The sequence below is a fragment of the Patagioenas fasciata genome, chromosome 3 (assembly GCF_037038585.1).
Source record: "Patagioenas fasciata isolate bPatFas1 chromosome 3, bPatFas1.hap1, whole genome shotgun sequence".
Classification (NCBI taxonomy): Eukaryota; Metazoa; Chordata; class Aves; order Columbiformes; family Columbidae; genus Patagioenas; species Patagioenas fasciata.
In genome coordinates this window covers 69,641,930-69,663,534 of record NC_092522.1, presented here as the reverse complement: position 1 = coordinate 69,663,534, position 21,605 = coordinate 69,641,930, and the positions used below count along the sequence as shown (strand labels likewise).

At 39.7% G+C, this 21,605-nt stretch overlaps 1 protein-coding gene across 1 annotated transcript in view; it reads right to left on the bottom strand.

Annotated features, from left to right (window-relative positions):
• Positions 1 to 21,605, bottom strand: part of THEMIS (thymocyte selection associated) — an 81,646-nt gene that overhangs the window by 33,699 nt on the left and 26,342 nt on the right. The window contains exon 4 of the mRNA XM_065835076.2: positions 20,244 to 21,286. Within this exon, the coding sequence (XP_065691148.2) occupies positions 20,244 to 21,286 (1,043 nt within the window). The remainder of the gene's footprint in view (positions 1 to 20,243; positions 21,287 to 21,605) is intronic.

The following is a 21,605-nucleotide window of genomic DNA, read 5'->3' as shown; positions in this document are numbered from 1 at the left end:
CCACATTAAACCCTTCCGACAAATGCATCCTTCCAGGGACAACATTGATTCAACATGAACAACAAACAGTTAACTTAAAATAATACTATGATGGTTGTGAGTGCAGTTTGCAGGCTGATGGTTCAACAAACTTTGGGATTGAGTCTATTCTTTTCCCCCAAAACTGCAGAGAAATATTCCTGCCCAGAGATTTAGTTCAGGACAAAACAGGTCTGCTGGCCAAGAAATTTAGCCACTAACCTGCTAAGTGACTGCAGGCAAGTCATCTGCTGTCTGTTCCTCTGCCATGCATTCTCCATCTATTTAGAGCATGAGGATGTCTGAGGGGACTGCAGCTCACTATGTGTTTCTGCAGGGCTCAAAAACCCCAAGACTCTCCCTCCACACAGGCCTGTAGGTATTACAGTAACTGTCAATATCTGTGCAAGGGGTCTTTACCATCACACCATTTCCTAGAGGAATTTCATTTTGTCCAAATATCCTACTCTTATTTTCCAGTGATTCATGAAAGCAAGTCCCCAGGTGTGAGAGCCCTCCAGCTGCCTAGAAACTGAAGCTACAGACAGCTGCAATAGTATTAAATACCTCCACAGGATTCTTATAGCAAGCAGTAGTCTTTTGCTTTCTTCCTTTTTTTTTTTTTTCTTTTGTATTGTCCTTATATAGTCTTCTTGTATAGTCAATGCAAAACCAATGTGGACAAAAAAGGCCCCTTGCTTTTAACTTGTTTGTCTTGGTAAAAGACACACACATGCACGCACAAATATTTATGTGCTTATAAAATGTATGTGTTCTGAATATGGAACGCTGGAAACCTTTTAAATTAAGCAGAGGTCAGTAAACTTTCACTAAGTCATGGCTAAGGGTGCAAAAATGAGTTGTTTTAAATATTGTCTGCCAATAAAGAAAACAGTTTTCATCTCCGTACATACCATTAAAAGAGTCTTGTCCCCAGCGACTGACTTGTCTATTATTAAAAAGCTGTATCCTTGCAGAAGTGTGTTTATCTGAACCCTAATATATTAAAACCTCTGAGAAAATGTAAAACTGATTCCTCAAGACAAAGCCTTTTGTGAGGCTTCACCCTATATTCTGGTCACCATGACAATAATTACCAGCTGGCTCACGATACTATCTGAGACACTGTGGGGAATCTGACTTACACAAAAGAGAAAGCAGAATGGCAATACCCTGTATTCCACTGGGCTGTAAGGCAGGTAAGCATTGACGAATATTGAGATTAAATGACAGGCACAGAATCAAATACTAGTAAGCAATAGGATCACTTCATAGCTTCCCTTACTGGCCACAATATCTTTACAGGTCACATAAGCTTTTTATTTCAGTTACATCAACTATAGCACCAGACTTAACCTTGGTACACTTTTTTTCTGCAGATTTGTTTGTTTGTTTGTCTCAGATAGCAAGCTGTTTCAGCAAGGATCATCTCTTCTTCACCGTTTGCAAACAAGGCAGGCCTCTCTCATATTTAGCAGTATTTATATATATACATGGCATACAAATTAATTTTGTCAGAAGGAAGGCCAATGTGCAAGAATGGCAGCATCAGAGCTGGACCACAACTACACAGAAGTATGCCTCAGATACAACTAAAGCAAATAAGCCAGCATTAATACTGAGGAGAAAACTGACCACCGAAAGCAGAACACAGCCTTTATGACATTACTAATATGATACCTGAAAAGTAGAAGCACATCAGCTGGCTTAATTGCTTGGTTCCTCTGAAACCAAGTGCCCCATTAATGGTACAGTGTGCAGGTGAGACCGATGTCAAATCCATCACTGTTCAGCCAAAAGCCCTAGGGTGAAATTCTGTGATGTGCAACAAAAAAACTTATAGCTGAGAAAGAGGGAGCTTTGATGGCTTAAAACAGTCTTCTCATATCCAACTTTTAGCTGCCCTGGGAGCTATAGCTGACATCGACCACTTTTATGCCCTACTACCTCATTTTTTACCAAGGTCCTTCAGAGCAGAGGGAACATTGCAATGAAGAACATGAGCTACCATCCAAGGATGTATTTATTTCAGTCAGATGTAGCAAAGAAGGCATGTTCAGCAGAGGGGAGACAGGAGATAGGAGAGAGAACAAAATTAGGGAGGTGAAGAAGAGCTGTTCAAATTAACTCATTGCTTCTGTCTTAAGTCATACAAAAAGATATAATTTCACTCAAGTGCAAGCCTTCCAAATGGCAATTTATTTTCTAGAAATAATTTAATGACACACCACTACTTGAGTGCCTGGTACTTTACACACAAATAAAAATGGCATGTCCCTGCACTTCAGCGTTATCATCTAAATTAGACTTTTGAGACCAAGTCCTCTGTGGGTATAAATTAGCATAGCTTGGCTGATGCTGGAGGAATTATTTATGCACTAGAAGTGGAAATAGTATGGGGAAAAAGTCATTTTTTGACTGTCAGTGGTATGGGAAAAAGACATTTCTTGACTGTAAAACACCAACCTAGTCCTGATTGGTTTTATTTAAATTATTAATCCTCTGGGCTTCTCCAGTGACTCAACAATTTTACATTTTTAGATCTGGAGAATCCATATATAGATTCATAAAGCAACAGGAACAGGCTTTCCAGCTCTCACAAAAAGGAAACAGAGGGATGAGACAGGTAGAATAGAGTTCTATAACCAAGGCTCCTAGGCTGTTTATGTGAAATTCCTGCAAATCGGGCTTTAAAGGCCACAAATGCCAGAAGAGAAAATGGTCATAAAAATTAGATATGCTCACATTTAGAGCAAAAAAAAAATCCTTTACTATTAATTATTGTCAGAGTCAGAATATTCTCTGAGATTCCAGGTCCCTTGATGGAGAACATAAATCTTTGAAAAGATAAGTAACAACCAGTAGAGTAGACATGAGCACACTCATGCCACTGGTATGTGCTGTTACTATCCACAAAAGGAATGTAATCTCCTGCCTAAAAGGGCATCGGTCACAAAAGAGTGGTAAAAATTAACTTTTGCTGCAATCGGATAAAGCCCTGTAAAAAAAAAAAAAAAAAAAAAAAAAAGGTCCATATTACAACCAGAAAGTATCATGCCTCTGAACGGTGGATAGATGATGGCAGAGCAGTGGATGTGGTCTACCTTGATTTCAGTAAAGCATTTGACACAGTCTCCCACAGCATCCTCACAGCTAAACTGAGGGAGTGTGGTCTGGATGATTGGGTAGTGAGGTGGAGTGCAAACTGGCTGAAGGGAAGAAGCCAGAGAGTCGTGGTAAATGGGGCGGAGTCCAGCTGGAGGCCAGTATCTAGTGGAGTGCCTCAGGGGTCAGTACTGGGGCCAATATTATTCAATATATTCATCAATTACTTGGATGAGGGAATAGAGTGCACTGTCAGCAAGTTTGCTGATGACACCAAGCTGGGAGGAGTGGCTGACGCGCCAGAAGGCTGTGCTGCCATCCAGCGGGACCTGGACAGGCTGGAGAGTTGGGTGGGGAAAAATTTAATTAAATATAACAAGGGAAATTGTAGAGTCTTGCATCTGGCTAGGAACAACCCCAGATTCCAGTATAAGTTGGGGAATGACTGATTAGAGAGCAGAGTAGGGGAAAGGGACCTGGGGGTCCTGGTGAACAGCAGGATGACCATGAGCCAGCACTGTGCCCTTGTGGCCAGGAAGGTCAGTGACATCTTGGCCTGTATTAGAAGGGGGGTGGTTAGTAGGTTGAGAGAGGTTCTCCTTTCCCTCTACTCCGCCCTGGTGAGACCACATCTGGAATATTGTGTCCAGTTCTGGGCCCCTCAGTTCAAGAAGAACAGGGAACTGCTGGAGAGGGTCCAGTGCAGGGCAACAAAGATAATTAAGGGAGTGGAGCACCTCCCTTAAGAAGAAAGGCTGGAGGAGCTGGGTCTCTTTAGTTTGGAGGAGACTGAGGGGTGACCTCATTAACGTTTATAAATATGTAAAGGGTGAGTGTCACAAGGATGGAGCCAGGCTCTTCTCGGCGACAACCAATGGTGAGACAAGGGGTAATGGGTTCAAACTGGAACACAAAAGGTTCCACGTACGTTTGAAAAGAATCTTCTTCTCAGTGAGGTTAACAGAACACTGGAACAGGTTGCCCAGGGAGGTTGTGGAGTCTCCTTCTCTGGAGACATTCAAAACCTGCCTGGACACATTCCTGTGTAATCTCATCTAGGTGTTACTGCTCTGGCAGGGGAGTTGGACTAGATGATCATTTGAGGTCCCTTCCAATCCCTAACATTCTGTGATTCTGTGATTTTATGAACTTTTAAAGAAGAGATTCTGAGATGCTATCCGTCAAGATTACTGGACACAATGACATGGCTGCATTCAACATCGCCTTGGAGCCGCAACACTTGTACTTTATTGAAACCAGTTCTGATCCCTTCGCACAGAGGGACTATGACTGGGCTATTAATCTTGCAATGATACATTGATGCTCCTTCAAAGGTGATACAATATTGCTCTTTTCCTTTGCTTCTCAGGAGACATTAAGTAATGGTACTTTTACCTGCTGACATGCATCGAGACAGTCCACTTGTGAAATATTCCTTGGGAAGATTGGGAAGCCAACAGCTATGCTCCTATTCTCTTACTGCTGATTCCATTTATTTCAAAATACTGCTGATGCATTCTTTCTTCTCAAACAATATATCCAAATGGCCCCACAAGAAGCAAATTTAAAAAGCAAGAAGTATCTGATGTTAAAAATATACATTTAATTATTTAAAGAGAAAAAGATTTGTGATAGTGGGAGACTAGGTAGTGCTCTGAACAGAGGCGTTAGTAAGTGCTTTGTCCTCTGGACTTCTACCGAATGTGTTTCACTAAGAACATTTTACTCACCAGTCATGTTATGCAGACTGAATGACAGTTATGTTTTCCCAGACTGATCAATTTATTAAATTGGGGGTTTATATCCCTCCATTTATTGTAAATTGTAAAACATGGGCTAAGTGCCTGAAAAACTTTTTTTGCAGATGAATGTTGCATTTGTTATTAGACTAGGCAGAAGTGAATCAAATTCTGACATGGAAAAGTGTGCTTTTTATGGGTTTGATTTCTTTCTCCACAAAACCATTGTTTAAAACAGTAGAGATGACATCTCTCCTTAACCGAACCAGCTTTTAAATGTAATGCTCTCAAATTTGAAAAAAAACCTTATCCAATGTCTCTATCTGTAAATTATGACCATTTCAGGTAAATTATTAGAAAAAATCTAACCTGCTAGGCTTTAAGAGAGACTTCTCAATGTGGTGTAGTGTTTTGCAAATCATAATTCTCTATAAATTAAGCCTGTTAACATACATCTTCCAGATGAAAGAGAAATTTTTGTGAAATAATGATCAGAAGATAACATGCAAGAGAAATAAATTTACCTTATTGCATCTGTTAATGAAAATGTGGACCCTGAGCTATTAGTAGCTGGAGACACTTTATTAAACACTAAAGAAAAAAAAAAATTCAGAACAAAATTATTCTGTGGATGATTTCTTTTATCTACCATTGAAAATTATCTAGGACACAAGTTCAATACAATGAGGTGCTTGTGTAATAAGCATGAATGAAATGGATTGATAGTATTTAAAAAGAAAAGGAAAGCTAATAAATTTTGTACCTCTATTGTGCTACATTTGGCAATATAGAGTGAATAAGGAGAAAAAGAGGGAGATGGAGAGGGAAGGGGAGACAGACAGGGACAGGACCTATTCAGTTATACAACCCTATATGTGTGGGGCAGAATTTTACCAAATTGTTACAGTTTATATACCAGTAAGGAATGGAAAACCATGGCACATGGATACTCTCTTGTACCTGAAATGGAAGCATAACAGACACATAGACATGTGTAATGTTTCAGTATATAGAAATCAAAATGTATGGAAGGACTGCAAACCATACACGTTTCTTCCAATGTAAATCTATTTTTCAAATGTAAATTCATGTCATTAAGCTTTTCTTTGTCACAACAAAGGTACTAAAAGCCTATTGGCTTTTTTTTTTTAATTAAAACTGTACTTCACAGCTTCACCAGGAGCAAAGACGAAGATTTCAGAAATCCCCATTGTTCACCTTGTTGTAAGAAAAGTACGGGGCATGTCATGGGGCTAGACTGTCAAAATAAACACTTCTCATCTTTTTTGACTTATTGTATATATGCATGTTTGTGTAGGACAAAGTACACTCTTCAAGAATTTCAAGACTTCAAAGATTCAACCACTAAGCAAACATAACCTGTTTAAATAAGAGTTTAAAAAAAAAAAAAAAAAAAGTGCCACAGCTGTCACTTGCAAGTAGCTAGTGTTTCTTATGCCTTTGAAAAACACATGCATGTTCTGATCTGTGCCCTCATTCCTGCTGTAAACAGACCCCTATCATTCAGTCTGGGTTAATTATTATGCCATGGGTGAAGTTCAGCTCCAGATCAAGGCACAAAAATGTACATAGCTACATTACCTATCTAGATGCTCCACATGTCCTTGCTCTGACTGCAGTCAGGAAACCTCATCAATACAGTTAAAAAGTGATACAGCTAACCTCAAAGTGTCTGTGTAGCTCTCTAAGTGTCACTGACAATACAGGCCATAACTGGAGCTTAGAGACATGGCATGCGCATGGCCGTCTAAGCAGAGATGCCTCTGCCAGGAGCTGGGCTGTCCCAGACCCTCTGTCACTGCAACCTGCCAACCCGGCTCTGAAAAAACGTATGTGTCATCTTCCTCTCCAAAGACAGATCTTTCAAATTTGCACTTCTTGGAAGAAGTTTCAGTTCCACTAAAGTGAATGGAGCTGTATTTCCTTAAATCAAGTTTCCACATGTCCCGGGAGGTCCATCTATCTGAGTACAGAGAGCCTGAGACAGAACATGGTCGTCAAATTGTGGTCACAGCTGAGCAGCTAGACAAAGAGTAGAGTGGTCACAAGAGCACTTCTTTTTCAGAAAGGAAGCCATTTGGCGCTGCCTAATGAATGGCGTCAGCAAGAAAAACCAAATGCTCTCACAGGCATTTTCATAACCAGACAGAGGTTTCTTTGTGGTTACATCTAAATGACATCACAAGTTGAGAGAAACCCAAGCATGACATTTTGGTTAGGGGTGCATACAGTGTATAAGCACATAGAACACTTGTAAAGGATTTTTTAAATCAATAAATTAGTGTCGCAGGCTGTCATGTTATTACAACTGTGCTGACCTGCAATCAGAGTGAAAAGTTCTATTTACATTTGAAAATTATAAATACAACTTGCATTTGTACATTTGAAAATTTATTTATATTTGAAAAAGTTATGAAACATATGATGACAGTGCTTAGTAATACATCTTTTGAAATAAGCTGAAAGTTCCAAATAATTTGAAAGTGTTAGCATAATGTTTTACACCATTAGGTATCAAATCTCTTTTTGTAATTCCGTAAGAGATCACTACCAATAAAATGTGTCTATGTGCTCAGAAAAAAAAAAAAAAAAAAAAATGTAGAGCCATATATTATGGTTGCTGTTGTTATTTTTGAAAGCTGCTATGATTTATTACTCTAAACATATAACCACAAATTGAAAACATGGATTAAAATATCTCCTACTTGACCTTTTCACAGATATCCCATGAATATAAATACTAATTTTGTAAATTCAACAGCTGCTGATAAAGGTATATACCATGAAAAGTATAGTTTGAAATATTATTCTACCATATAATTTACGTAGTTTCATAGCATTTTTTTTTAATGCTAATAGGCACTTCACAAACCATTGCAGGACTTCCACAAATTTATACTATGTGAGTGGTTGTAGAGGCATATGATGACTTTTGGTCTATGACTGGATGATCTTTACCCTTCATCAATACAAGGAGTCTTCTTTGATATTAACTCTTCAACCAAAACAAATCTTGACTTTTATTCATTCATTCAGAGATGAGAAATCAGTCAGACACTCATGCATAAAACTTTAAAAATAAATGCACAACAAGAAAAATGAAACAAGTACTTTCCACTTTTGATTGGAATATTATTCCTGTTCACATTTTCGGCACTTTCACTCTTAGTCTTGTTCTTATTTCTCTCAAGCACTGCAATTTCAGTGAAGACTAAGTTGCCTCTTCCTGGCACAAAACACAGTAAAAGATAATGCTGAGCTGCAATGATTGAAGACAAATAACAGAAGAAAGCTTTTTGTCTCACCACAGCTACTAAATTCTGCTATGGGTTGCAGCCTATTCTCCGTTTTGTGCCTCATCTTGTTGAGCCACTGAGAGAGAAAAGATTGCTTACTCTCTTCTCCCTAGTGTGTATATCTGCTGTAGGATCAAGCACACAAACCATAAGCCCTTACAATCATGCAATAAATTCCATTAAATTAAACTCACACAAGCCTTACAAGATACAGTTCATGTGTGCTCTTCATTGCTGCACATGAAGCTCCAAGAATGGTGTACTATTTCACAAAATACTAAATATTCCTAATTTTTGGCGTGCAAACACTATTTTTCACTGGGTTTTTGGTGAAAGCTGAGAATTAAATAATTAAAATAATTTTATGATTTATTTTTTATACCCAAAGCCTACTAGATGTTAACAGCATTATTGAATGTTTACCACAAAATCATTCTCATCCTGCATCAGGATACTACTTCTATAATACTGTTTCTTAGGCAGACCTTTCTCTACACGTACATTGAGGAAGACTGGCTTTGTTGCAGTTAGGACTACTTACTTTCTGGCCCCCCTGCACTTGTAGGTCATGTCATGAATAAAAATCTCTTGGGACATTATAAGGAAATATTCATTGACACTGCTACAAATACTCCAGTGTCTCTGATATCCCAGTATGTTGTTGACCCTAAGCTGTATGTTTCAAAGGAGGGTCAGGGACTTCTTGAAGCTGATGTAAATTTGCTTGCCTGACAGTTAATCAATCAGATATGTTCATGCCCAAGATGAAAGCTGCAAAAGGACTTGCCACACCCTTTACACCATCTGCAACAGCTTCCCATCAGCTACTTCACCTCTCTTTGCCTTCTGCCAGAGCAGACTAGTGATTTTTTTCCAACTTTTGTTTTCCTCTAAATAAGTTGCATCAAAAATTACCTATTCAAGTCCCACTACTATTTCTTGTAGTGGGTGCTTACTATTCATGTCTATAAACCATAGACTTCTTTCATAGCTTTTAAGGATTTTCTGATCTGTACATAGCCCTGATCGCATCAAATTAATGTTTGCTCTTTGTCCTAGAAGGTAGTGAAAACAATTTGATGTCTCCCTGTTTGTTGGCATTATAATATTATACTAACGAGAAAGCGACTTTAAGTTCCTGTTTAGTGTAACCACGTTGGTTCACCTGTGAACAAGAGTACTTTCTGCAAATTATCATTTCAGCTGCCCTAGTAAAGTGCTTTCTGTACGAACTTTATTGAGTCTAAGTTAAACTTATCCTGCGGCTTCTGTGTCTTTCATGAACTGTGGCCTGCATGTAAATACACCACCTCCTTTTGCTACACGCTTGAATTGGGGCCTTCGATAAGCAATTCATAGATTTTGCCTGCAGAGTCTCTTCTAAATGGCATGTATTTGAGTTGCCTTTCCAAGTTCATTCAGTCTCAGTCTGAACAATTGTTTGTCTTCTCAGCCACTTGTCCTGTCTCTGGCCTTGTTTACAAAGCTAGTTCTCAGTAAGGTAGAGTATGAATTTACAGTTCCTTGCCACTATCTCTCTTTGTAAACACTTCTATAGCACAAATAAATTGCCTTAGTTTGAAGCAACTTAATCCTCTCTCAAAGCCACATGAAATATCTAATACTTTCTGCATATTGAGTGACCATGCAGAAAACCAAATTAACTGTGAATTCACAGCCTAGCACACTTCTTTATGTAGACAAGCCATCTATTTCAGTTATTACCTTGCAGCTAGGTCGTAGTGATGATATACCAGCATCCCCACGAAAAAGTTTCATTTGCTGTTCCTGCTTTTGCTTTCACTGTCATGACTCTAGAGCTGGTGTCTAGTCAGTGAGAGAATCTTATTATAGCACCCTCCAAATGTGACACACAGCAAGGATTAAAGTGTTATCCAACTTGTACATGCATAAGCAGGCTCCCTGGAAACAGAATTCAGAGTGATGTTTTCATTTTCAAACCTGTATTTTCCTCCATCTGAGCAGTCAATGGAGCATCTTCCTTTCTAAGTGAGATCCAATTATAATGAGAGCTTGGATTGACAGGAAACATTATTATAACTGAATGAGCTGTCAAATCCATGATTAATAAGGTTTTTCATTTAGGTTCAACAATGGCAGCATTAGACCACTGGTATATTATTATTCAATAACTCATAACGTGCAAAAGAAGGTTTACTTTCTGTTTCGGAGGCTAGATGGAGATATCTCACATTCAGATGTTCATATGGGGTAGAAACAGTTTCAATATTTCATGAGAGAATTTTATTTCTGTGTTTTCTGAAGTTGCAAACTAACAAAAAGCCTTATGCAAAATCTAACCCTGCTGTTTAAGGACTTAGTTTCTGTTTTCCTCCTAGCTTCCATATTTTTCATCCACGTTCTTGTTGCTCAATCCGTGAGAACAGAGAGGGAACATTAGTAGTGTTGGTAGCTGGGCAGAATGGAGTGTAAGTAGGAGGCAAACCAAGACCTCTATGGTTTGTCTCTATTCAGCGAGGTGCAAAACAGCAGATAAACAGCAGATACTTCATGTTAACTTCTGTGCATGTAAGTATTTTAAAATCATTGTGTGTGTGGTTCAAGCAGAGCAGATTTTCTTTTTACAGTGCACTACTTTTCATTTTTATGTGAGAGACAATGAGGGCAGGATAGTAATGAATTAGGATATTCACAAGGGGAAAAGAACATATTTAGAAAGAACAATCCTCTCCCTCAAAGACTTGTTATAATAAAAATGCAATTCCCTTCACCCTACATAAATTCTACTTTCCCGTCCTATTTCGCAGTTTGATAAAAGATAACTGGATAGTCCATTTTTCTGTTTCGCTGGTTATCAGTTTCACTTTCTGAGCCCACCTCCTTAATCCACTCTTCCATCAGAATGGTGGTGATGCTCCACCACTGCAACTAGGAAAAATTATTTGGATGTAAAAGCAGCGTGCTAGGATTGACTTCAAAAAATGGCTTTTCAGCCCAGTATTCATTTATACATCATCAGTTACATCCCACTACTTTTTATGCAAATACGATCTATCAATTAAAAAATATACATAACTCATATTGCAGCGAGCGTTTTTTTCTCGTTTTTTTCCCTTACGGACACCTTGCATGCTTGCACAACTAACCTTTAACATGCAACTTTTAGTTTAATGTTATGATCTGTCAACATCCCACAAACTGGGGAAATTTATGGAGGTATGCTGAGAACCGTCTGAGTTTTCATCCATAACACTTCCTGTCTTGAAACTAACTTCTAGCTTCTGTAAGCCACGAGGTGAAGGCAAGGCTTGAGACACTGGATATACCACAACAGATGCAGAAGATGAGCACAAAGGCTGATGTCTACTATAAGACTAAACTACAAAGTGGTTAACAAGAGATCAAGCTTACAAAAGTGTTAGTGAGCCTCAAGGTTAACACTTTGCACTTTTAAATGGGACGAGTTCACACATCTCTTTTTTCTTGTTCCTTCCTCTTTCAACTATTCACAGTTCAGAATCCAACTGTCCTAGAAAAGAGTCACTTGCTTTTTTGCACCTCTTCTGCAAATTAACATTCAGTTGAAAATTTTAAGCAAGGTTAAAATGTACTAGTGTCCAGGAATCTCATTGTTGTTTTTATTTTTATGTTGTTGTTGTTGTTCCTACTGCAGTCGCCAATGAACGGAACACTGCATACATGCAAAACTGATGCTTGTCTGTATAAATATCTAAGATGGGAAAAATGAAGAATTGTGTCCCATTTCATAGACAGAAGAGACAGCCACATGAACAAGTTGCCAAGTAAATGAGCGTGGATTTACAGCTCATTAACTACTCCATGGCAACTGTCTGTGTGGTTATTGCTCCGGAGTAAATGTGAGGTAGGTTTGACCCTCACTGAAAGTGAGGCAATATTTCTTGCATTTACCTGAGATTTAAGCATCCATATAAAGTAACTAATGAGCTGTAAATCCACACTCTCACTTCACACCCCACGGTTTCTTCATGTATCTTGAGGCAATAATGCTTATGTGATTTGTCTGGTGTCGCTAAAACAGCATGTGACAGAAGTGGGAAGGTAACCAGACCAACTGAGCTCCTGCAAACCCCACTCCTTGCATGGCCAGCATTTTCTTGTAAAGTTGCTGCTCAGTTTCTTGGCACATGTCTCTTCAAATAAGAGCAATTCATGAGCAAACTCAGCCACTCTTTTCCTCATTAACACTGCAGAACATGCATATACCACTTATGCAAAACAGACGGATTGGGAAAATAGCTTCCAGATACAGTTTCTTCATTTCACACATAAAATATTATTTACTGTTTCAAAGAGTCTTAAATTTAAAATAAAGTGATGCATTGGGAATAGTTTTACCCTGCTTTATTAATCAGATCTCAACTCTAGCTAGAGTTCCATTTACTGCCGAGTCTAAGCGGCCTTCAGTCACCATGTTGTCCCTCAGGGTGGTGCGTAGCATGCAAAACTACCAAAGAAACTTCTTTCTTTTCCTTTTTTTTTTTTTTCCTCCAGTGATTTCTATCAAGTGATACTCTACTAAGACTCTGTTACATTATTTCAGGTGGACCATTGATACGAGACACTAAGACACTACCTACAGTCATTTCAAGCCTGGGGTCATTGCCATGATTTTTCAATGGCACCATAGGAATCACAACAGAATAGAACACCCTGTGCCTCCTCAAGTCCCCTGTTGCTTTCTGTTAAAAAACAAAACAAAACACCAAACAAAACAAAACAAAAACAAAACACCAACAAAAAAAAAAGAAGCTTGTGGGACAAAAATATGGACCACATCAGGGCATAATTCCATCTAAAATATTTACCAGTAAAATTACTTCATGTCCTAAGGTAGAACATGATCATAATGCTGTTAAATACCTTGACCTCTATGCATTAACAAGCGAAAAAAATTTCTTAGTACAGGTGTTAAATACATTGGTTTTTACCCCTTAAAAGCTCCCTCATACAATAATTCTCCTTCATACAATAATTGATATATCTCACAATTAATTTATCACCCTATTTTTTATTTCATGTTTATGGACTAATACACTCAAAAAGCAGAGAGGGAAAGTCTATGACTCAGACTGCCTTTATGAGTTTCAGTGGATTTGATGAGTGCCTCCACAGCACTGTTTCCTGACAATCATTCAATTCCTCACTGCAAGGACTCTCTGGAGAATGGGAGTTGTGCCTACAGGTCCCTTGGGATTTGACTCTGCTGTCACACTGACAGCAACTTTCTCATTTCATTTCATGGGCCAATAAATTTCAAAGCATAATCCCAGCTTTCTGGGATGTTTTCAGCTCTGGGATGCCTGGCTCTGACAGTACTGCCAAAGCTTGGATTTCGTGAAGGAAGGCATAATATAAATGGGAAATATCAGTGCTTTCTTTTACATTGACTGCATGGAACACATTATTGTCTCTGATGAGCATCTTCCTTTTTTATCTTTTTTTAGCAGAGGTTATGTCAACACAGTTGACTACACAGCACCTGTAAAGATCTCTGGGCTCAGTTTTAACCTGTGCAATTTAGTACTTTCCCAAACAGTCCCTGGGCATAATCTGGGAGTTAGAGCATCCCAGGGCCCACTCCCAGTATGCAGTTTGCAAGCAGCCCCACAAATAAGGAGACTGAAAGGGTTACTAACAGGCACATCAGCTACCTCATGCCAGTTGGCCTTCAGAGCCCAGAAAAGTCCCTGAAGGTGTCTAAGCAGGGGTGGAATTCCAGCAGATGGTTCTGCGGGAGCCCTGGGAGCCAACAAGCATTGCAGGAAAATGGGGACTGTGTTTCCTGCTAGAAATTCATTGTGGTGTAGATTATTTCTGGCCAGTTTAATCCGGAAAACTCTTTCGTAACTTCCAAAGAGACCAAGATATAGGCCATAACAGGTAGCACTTCAATAACCATGTATTCACAAACTTAATTTTCCAGCCTTCTTGCTGTGAGGAGAAGGGTAAATGACAGCATGCAGCCTGGAAAACAGCCTTGTGGGAAGTCAGACTGCTTGGAATCCCAGCTGAAAAAAAAATAATTCAGATCACCTCATATTGTATTTTTCGAGCGTTATTCTGCTGCAGTGCTTCCTAGAATTTTGGATTTATCTTTTCTAGTTTTTTGTCCTACTTCATAATTATACATAATTATGCGATTTTTTAATATTATGTGTTTTATTATATTTTGTGCTTTCTACAAAAGAGAAAAAAAAAAAAAGTGCCAGCTAATTCTCGCCTTACTGACATCAATGCCTTTTGGCTGAAATAGTCTGTGCAGGATGTTCCTTCCTCTTATCAAGGCTTCCATATTTTCATGTGGTCCAATTTTTTATTTCTTCTGGGCATCCTCTTTATTTTGATATTTCTTTTCTCTTCGTTCTCCAAGTAATTCATTTGTAGCTCTAAATTAAGCAATTTGCTTTTAACCAGTTGGTATTTTCATCAGTCAGCATATCCACATGTTCATCTGTACCTTCCTTAATTTCATGTACTATATCAGCATTTCCTGTAACAGTAATGGGTTTCTGCCATGAGACTTACACCTCAGATTGCCCTGCTAGTTTTTCAGGCAATTATCTACCACTTGTCCTTCTGGCAGGCTCGTTGCTATCTTCCCCACTGTATTTTTGGTTTTGAGAGTAACATCAATCCACAATAAGAGCTTACTACAGACTTGATGTTTCTCTGTGGAAATTTTAAGCTGTTAGTATTTTTTAAAAGGAAAAGAGGCCCTAATGCCAGCTCTATGCTGAGAGTGGAAAGTTAACTCCAGTCATTTATTAGCTGGAGCTTTAGGGTTTCCTACTCCTCTAACTCGTTTCTCTTGATTCAGAGTCCATAGGGTACCCAGCAGTCCTGGACTCCCATCATCCAGATTAGAGTCCTTCTCCAGACAGCATTGCTTGGTTTCTTTTGCTGAAAAGTCCAGGACATGAGGTGGGGTGGTACACATGCAGGCTTGAACCCAGCATATTATCAGAATGCAGAAAAATGGTCATGGACCCAAGTATGGACATAGCTATAGGGATCTCTTCAACAGAGTGCCAATACAAAGTCATTCAGATTGGGCTGTCCAGCATACAATAGAATTAAATGGCTTGATGCTTGTCAGCAGCTACAGGCTGCTCCAGTTTTGGTCCTAAAAACGTAGCTGAAGATCAATGCTTTGATGAGGTTTGGAACAGATGCTGCTAGGGAAGGCGACCAAAACTCACATGTAACTTGGGATGTCCCTGCAGCTCTTACCCAAAAATGCCTGTGCCTTTGGTTTCAGCTCACTGCATGAAAGAAGAGCAACTGGGAGAAGTGCTGGGAAAAAACAAGAAAGAAGAAAATACAAGCCTGTCTGAAAGTAGTAGAAAGGGCCAGGGAGCCAAGGTCGTATAAGTTTAGCGAGGTTGAAGGGCACATGACAAGCGTAGTGTCGGAGGACCTGAGACACATGGGTCTGGGGGAGATCAGGCACATGTGGTAAGGATGGATGGCAGCAGGAAAAGGACCCTGTCACATGGTGAAGATGTGGTACTCAGAGGAGCGATAAAGTGCAGCCCAAAGGAGTGGGTGGGATTTGGGGCCTAACTTACTGGGAGAGGTTGCGATAGAGATGTGATTTTGAGAGACTTCAAGAACTTCACCACAATGACAACATGGGGTGGTCATTAAGATGTAAGGGCTATGCTTCCAGCCTTCCCATGCTATTTATTAGGGATTTAGAAAGTGACAGGGAGAAACAGCACATGGGATGTGGGGAAGGAGAGGGAGAAAGAGGGTGGAAGGTGAGACTTCAGGGAGAGGGAAACCTCTTCTTTAGTGGGGACAACGAGAGGAAAAGGAAGCATAGTTGCAGCCTCAGCAGCTACAATGCTGAACATGTCAGACAGAAATCCTCTCTTTTACATTTGTATATACACATTTTTGCATCTGCTAATGAACCATAGTTTCCTCCCTCATTTCCAGTGCCAAAAGATTATTAATTTCTGAAGTCTTACCTATTCCTTCCTGGCTGTCCTGCATGTGTTTTCTAATTTGTATTTATTTAGAAAGGTTAGTTTCTTGCTACACAGCAGAAATGTTTGTGTTAAATCTACTCTATAAAGGCCCTAAAACATGAAAAAATGCTCTGGAAGCAGAAAAGAAATAGTTCGAATGAAAGAAAGGAGGTGCTGCAGGAAAAGTCATTTGCTGAAAAATGTAGCTTATGTCTTATCAATTTAGTTCCAGATAAGTCTTAATTTTGCTGTGAAGACAGATGTGATAAATATGTTAATGGCAGATTTCGATAGTTCAGTTTGGAGAACTGCGAAGCCAGATGGAAGTGATAATTTTTCTTTCATTTTAATTTTGAAATAAAAAGCAAGAAGGCAAGAAATTTCCTGATATTGTAACACCATAATGACTTTTTGAAGGATAATGGACCTTAGCACAGAATTATGAGAAACTATCATGCCCTGGTACTTACTATTTTATTAAATTCCAGTTTCCCCAGCTGGAATTCTCTCAGCTTTCTTACAAGGGCCAAGCAGATTACTGCTTGTGACTAACTTTTCTAGTTCCACATTCACAAAGGTATTATTTAGCAGCAAACCTAACTTGAAGCTGTTGAGTATTTTACTGATTCTATTGTTGCTCAGGCTAGATACATGCCTAAGCAGACCACTGAAAGCTAGAAAACTTTGGCTGCTTGAATCCCCTGAAAGGGAAAGAAACAATAGGTAGCAGGTAAAACGCCTAAGGAAATTTTAGGAAACAATTTTCAAGCCTCTTTTGTTCAGGATCCCAACTGAAACCTTACTCTGGAGCTAAAACTTGGTTTGTTATATTCACTGTGGTAGTTCTAACTGTGGAGAGAACAGGCACATGTGGCTTGTTCTTTTCAAATTAATTTTGATTTCAAGAAGGTGAGGTCCTGACAGGTTCCTCCCAAAGTAACTTCTCTCCAGGAACAACTTGGCAAGAGAGTGAGGTGCTCCATTCTCAAATCAGTAGCATTAACTTCTAGGATTTTATTAGGTCATTCTCATTTTCTAGCTAAGCTCACAAATAAGAAAATGAGTGCCTTAAACTCTTTAATTCAACATGGCAGTTAGAGCCCCACTGAGGACTATATTCCAATGATTCCAGGGAGGAAAATATGGATTTGTTGTATCTGCTAGACAAAGGATACAATCATTGTTTTGTTATCACTGTTAGTTAGGGGTGCTTGTAAGTAGAGGTGATATTGGTTATTAGATATTATACATCGATGTCACATAGAAGTCTGATATCTGAAGTATGAGATTAATTTCATCATTCCATACTTGCTATTTTCCTTCATTTGTTTAGTTTGCGTATATTTTCTTGGGGTTTGTCTTTGTTTATTCAATTATCATATAATACAAAATTGCAAACATATGTGGTCTGGATGTTCCTTATCCAAACGAAATGATCAGATGAGAGGGAAATGGCAAGTCTGCTCTATGCTGTGGAGGGGAGAGGAGAGATCTCCAGGCTCTGGAAGTGAAAGCTGTGTCAGCAGGAGCCAAGCCAACTTAATTAACCCTGTGAAGAGACTTGGCAGAGTGCTCAGTTAATGCAGCTATATTATGTTGGAAAATTCATCTGTTTTCTCTGGACTTTGCTGAACTGTTCAAACACCCATGTCTCTGCAGCATTGCACCTTGCACACAAGCAGAGGCAGTTCTTGCTCTCATCTGAGGTTCCAGTCCATACTGGCTGCTAATCTCACGACTAACATGACCAAAATACAGTGAAACCGTACAGTCCTGCTCCTGGCCCTAGCGTTCCTTTACCAAGGTCATGGAACAGCAGGCAGAGACAGCTGGAGCCTCTCTGCCCTCACAGCCTTGCTGTGAGCTAAGAGGCGATCAAAGCACAAGCTGTAGCTAGAGGTGACCCACCCTTGCAGAGTGTCCTCAGGTATTGGCATAAACCAGCCAGATTTTAGTCCTCTGTGGACTCATGTAGCAGCAGTATTTAATCCTGGAGCACCAAGCCAGGCAGAGCTTCCCAGCTAGTGGGCAAGGAAGCCATTCACCACCCTCCAGCAAGCATTCAGAGGTCCCTCAATAGCAGGCAGGGAGCTGCCTTCAGGAGTACCATGACAATTCATGCAGTACTAAAGCTTATTCCAGGCTGCCACCTTGTCAGGCTTAAGTTCAGCTCATTGGGACATTCGTCTGTTATTTATGCAAATAAGTCTATGCATAGTCACAAAATATGCAAAGAGGGCCATTTATCAGTTTGGCATAATCTCCAACTTTCCGAACCCTCAGACATCCCTGGTACATGTAGAAGAAAATGCAGTCTGCCCCATGCTGCCACTGGCAGAGCCTGTCCGCTATGATCCACGTCCTCTCAGAGGATTTGTGGTACTTGGGCTAGAAGAGATAATGGATTCTGTGCCACTTTAAACCTATTATGTTGCAGCTTAGGACGCTTCATCTTATGAATAAGGGATCTCTACTTGTTTCACCTTTGCAGGGAGGGAGATTTATGAATCTGCATAACTCCAAGCATCCTGACTGCAGTTTATTATTTATTTATAACAAGGATGTGACAAAAAATGTCCTCTGGAACAGTCTGCTTAAATGAGTTCCTTTGTCTGGACAGCTACAGTCAAAGGTCACTCTCACATGAACGTGCAAAGGAACCTCCGCTCATCCCTCTCCTGGGTTTATTGCTCTATCCTCACTTCAGGAAAATATTATCTTCTGTGTGAGTCTAATCTACAATCAACATCTACCTGTTGTCATCCACACACAGCCATCAGTTCTTCATCTGTAGGGAATTTGTATTTGCACATGAGAGCAACTGCAACCCAAGTTAAATACATCCTGGACAGTCTGTTTTGTTAAAGTCCAACAAAGTGCCTTTCTTCGACTCTTTCGATGGAAGAGAATTGTGGTAAGTTGATCCCAGCCAGCAGCTAAGCACCCACCCAGCTGCTCACTCACTCCCCCCTCACATCAGGATGATGATCTCATCATGAGAGGGAATAGTAAGAGCAAAAGCAAGAAAACTCATGTGCTGAGACAAAGACAGTTTAATAAGTGAAAGAAAGTGAAAAACAAATGAACAAACAAACAATCAAACAAAAATACCGCCAGTGAAACAAAGGTAGTCGCTCACTACCTCCCACAAGCAGACTGATGTCCAGCCAGTCTCTGAGCTACGTTTGCCTTTCCAGACCAATTACCCCTCCAGCTTTTATTGCTGAGCATGTTGTTATATGCCGTGGAATATCCCCTTGGTCACTTGGGGTCTACTGTCCTATCTGTGTCCCCTCCCAAGCTCCTGTCCCCCGCTAGCCTACTTCCTAGGCAGGGGGCAGCCTGGGAAAAAGCGAAGGCCTTGACACTGTGGGTGCGCTGCTCCCCAGTAGCCAAAACACTGTTATATTATTGATGCTGTTTCAGTCAGAGATCCAAAACACAATATCTTACAGACTGCTGTGAAGAAAATTAACTGCATCTCATCCAGACCAAATACAAAAACTAATGAACAAATGCATTGTCTTAGGTTAGCCATGAAGAAAATTGTCCCAGAAGTCGCACTTCCTTCTTAACATCAAGCACTATTCTAAAATGGCTGCCCTTTTTGTTTCAAATCTATTTGCCACTTGTGTAAGTGCAAAAAATACGCAGTCAAAAATATCTCCACAACCTGACTTTCTGTGAATTTAATGGTGTCATTTCCAACTGAGCAAATTTATCTTAACATCATTAAAACATATGCTTCCCTTTAATAAAGATTTAAATGCAACCACTTCAAGTCTCTCCCTTCACTTTTGTGTTGGTGCAGTAAAGGATTATCCATGCAAAATTATACAGCCAAGCTTTCTGCTGTGAAGTCGGCGTGGTTTCGTTGTTTTTCATGGCTCAACTAACACACACTGGAGATTTTAGCCACTGTTGTCTCTAATGCCTGATTTGTCTATCACAGGGAACTCAGAACCATCTGTGTGCATGCCATAAGGATATACCAGTGAAATGGAGACTAGCCGACAGAACACGATCTATGATTATAAGAGATTCAAAGACGAGGTGGGATACCATACCTGTGGAGTCTGTAGTACATGAGACACATCTTCCTTAGGTACTGCAAAACTAGGGTTTGGTGCAAATGCTGGCTTTTTGGGAGGCCTGGGTGGTGGATGAAGTGTTTGGTTTTCATATCGTCGCACCATATAATATTGCTCTTCGCTGATCTCTTCCACTGTTGTCTTAGTCACAGGAGGTACAATCGTCTGGACGTCTTTGCTGAGCAAATGAACCAACATGTTTAAGCGATACACAGGAATCTCCCAGCTCTCCATTGGACTGCTGGTGCTACTGATCAGCAAATAAGAGTCTGTGATTTCTTCTTCTAGCTGTAGACCAGGCACAGCAGCCAAGACATCTTCCTCAACAGAAAGGTCCCTCACGGACACTTTGACATTAAAAGGCAAATGAAATTCTTTGCAAATCTCAGAAAGTTGGTACTGTTTCTTGTCATGAATCACTTCCACAAAGCCACCTTCCATGTACATAGGGAGGAGTACTTTCTTATATGTATCACTTAGTATTTGTTCACAGGCTAAAACATCTATGACTTTCTTTCTTCCCTCATAGAGAACTTCACTAATCTGGCATTGCTGAACTAGAAACTGGTCTCCAACTGAAACAGAAAAAAGCTCTTTATGAGGGGAATCAAAAGCTTTAGTTGCTACAACATGAAGCTGTTCCTTTTCACTTTTTACTATGTCTAAGTCATAGGCAGTTGGAAACTCCCGAGGTCTTCTCTTGAACTTTCCTTTATAGCTTATGGGAATTAAAAAATGTCTTTTGGGGGAATCACTTCTGATCTCAGAGGCTAGGACTCTTGTTGCCTGGTACTTTTTGTAGATGATGATCTCTTTTCCTGCATACAATAAGTTATAAGATTTTTGACCTCCTGAAGGCCCTTCCATTATCTCAGCAACCATAGGAAATTCCTTGCTTGTTCTCTCAAATACATCTTCCAAAGACAGTGGTTGAAGGAAAGAGCTAATATCATAGCAGTCGGTTATATCCTTGACCTCGACATCTAGATCTGAGAGGATATGAACTATGTCCTTTCGAACTGAAAAGGAAAAGAAACACATTGATTTTTGGTTTCAAAATGACATTGGAATGAAATGTACATGTCCTGTTCACCAGCTACTAAAAGCACCTTCCCTGAGGTGTGCATCTCTATATGTTAACGTGCACTATTACTAGGGTCAGTCAGGTTTTAACTGTATGTATGAGATGTATGGCTATCAGATATGCAAGAGACCTCACGAAGAGAGAAAAAAGAGCAGATGAGAATAAGGTGTGGAAGAGAGCAAAAGTTTAATAAAAAAGGAAGAAAAGAAATGTAGCTCACTATCTTTTTTTCTTTTTCACAGCACTATCTGTTT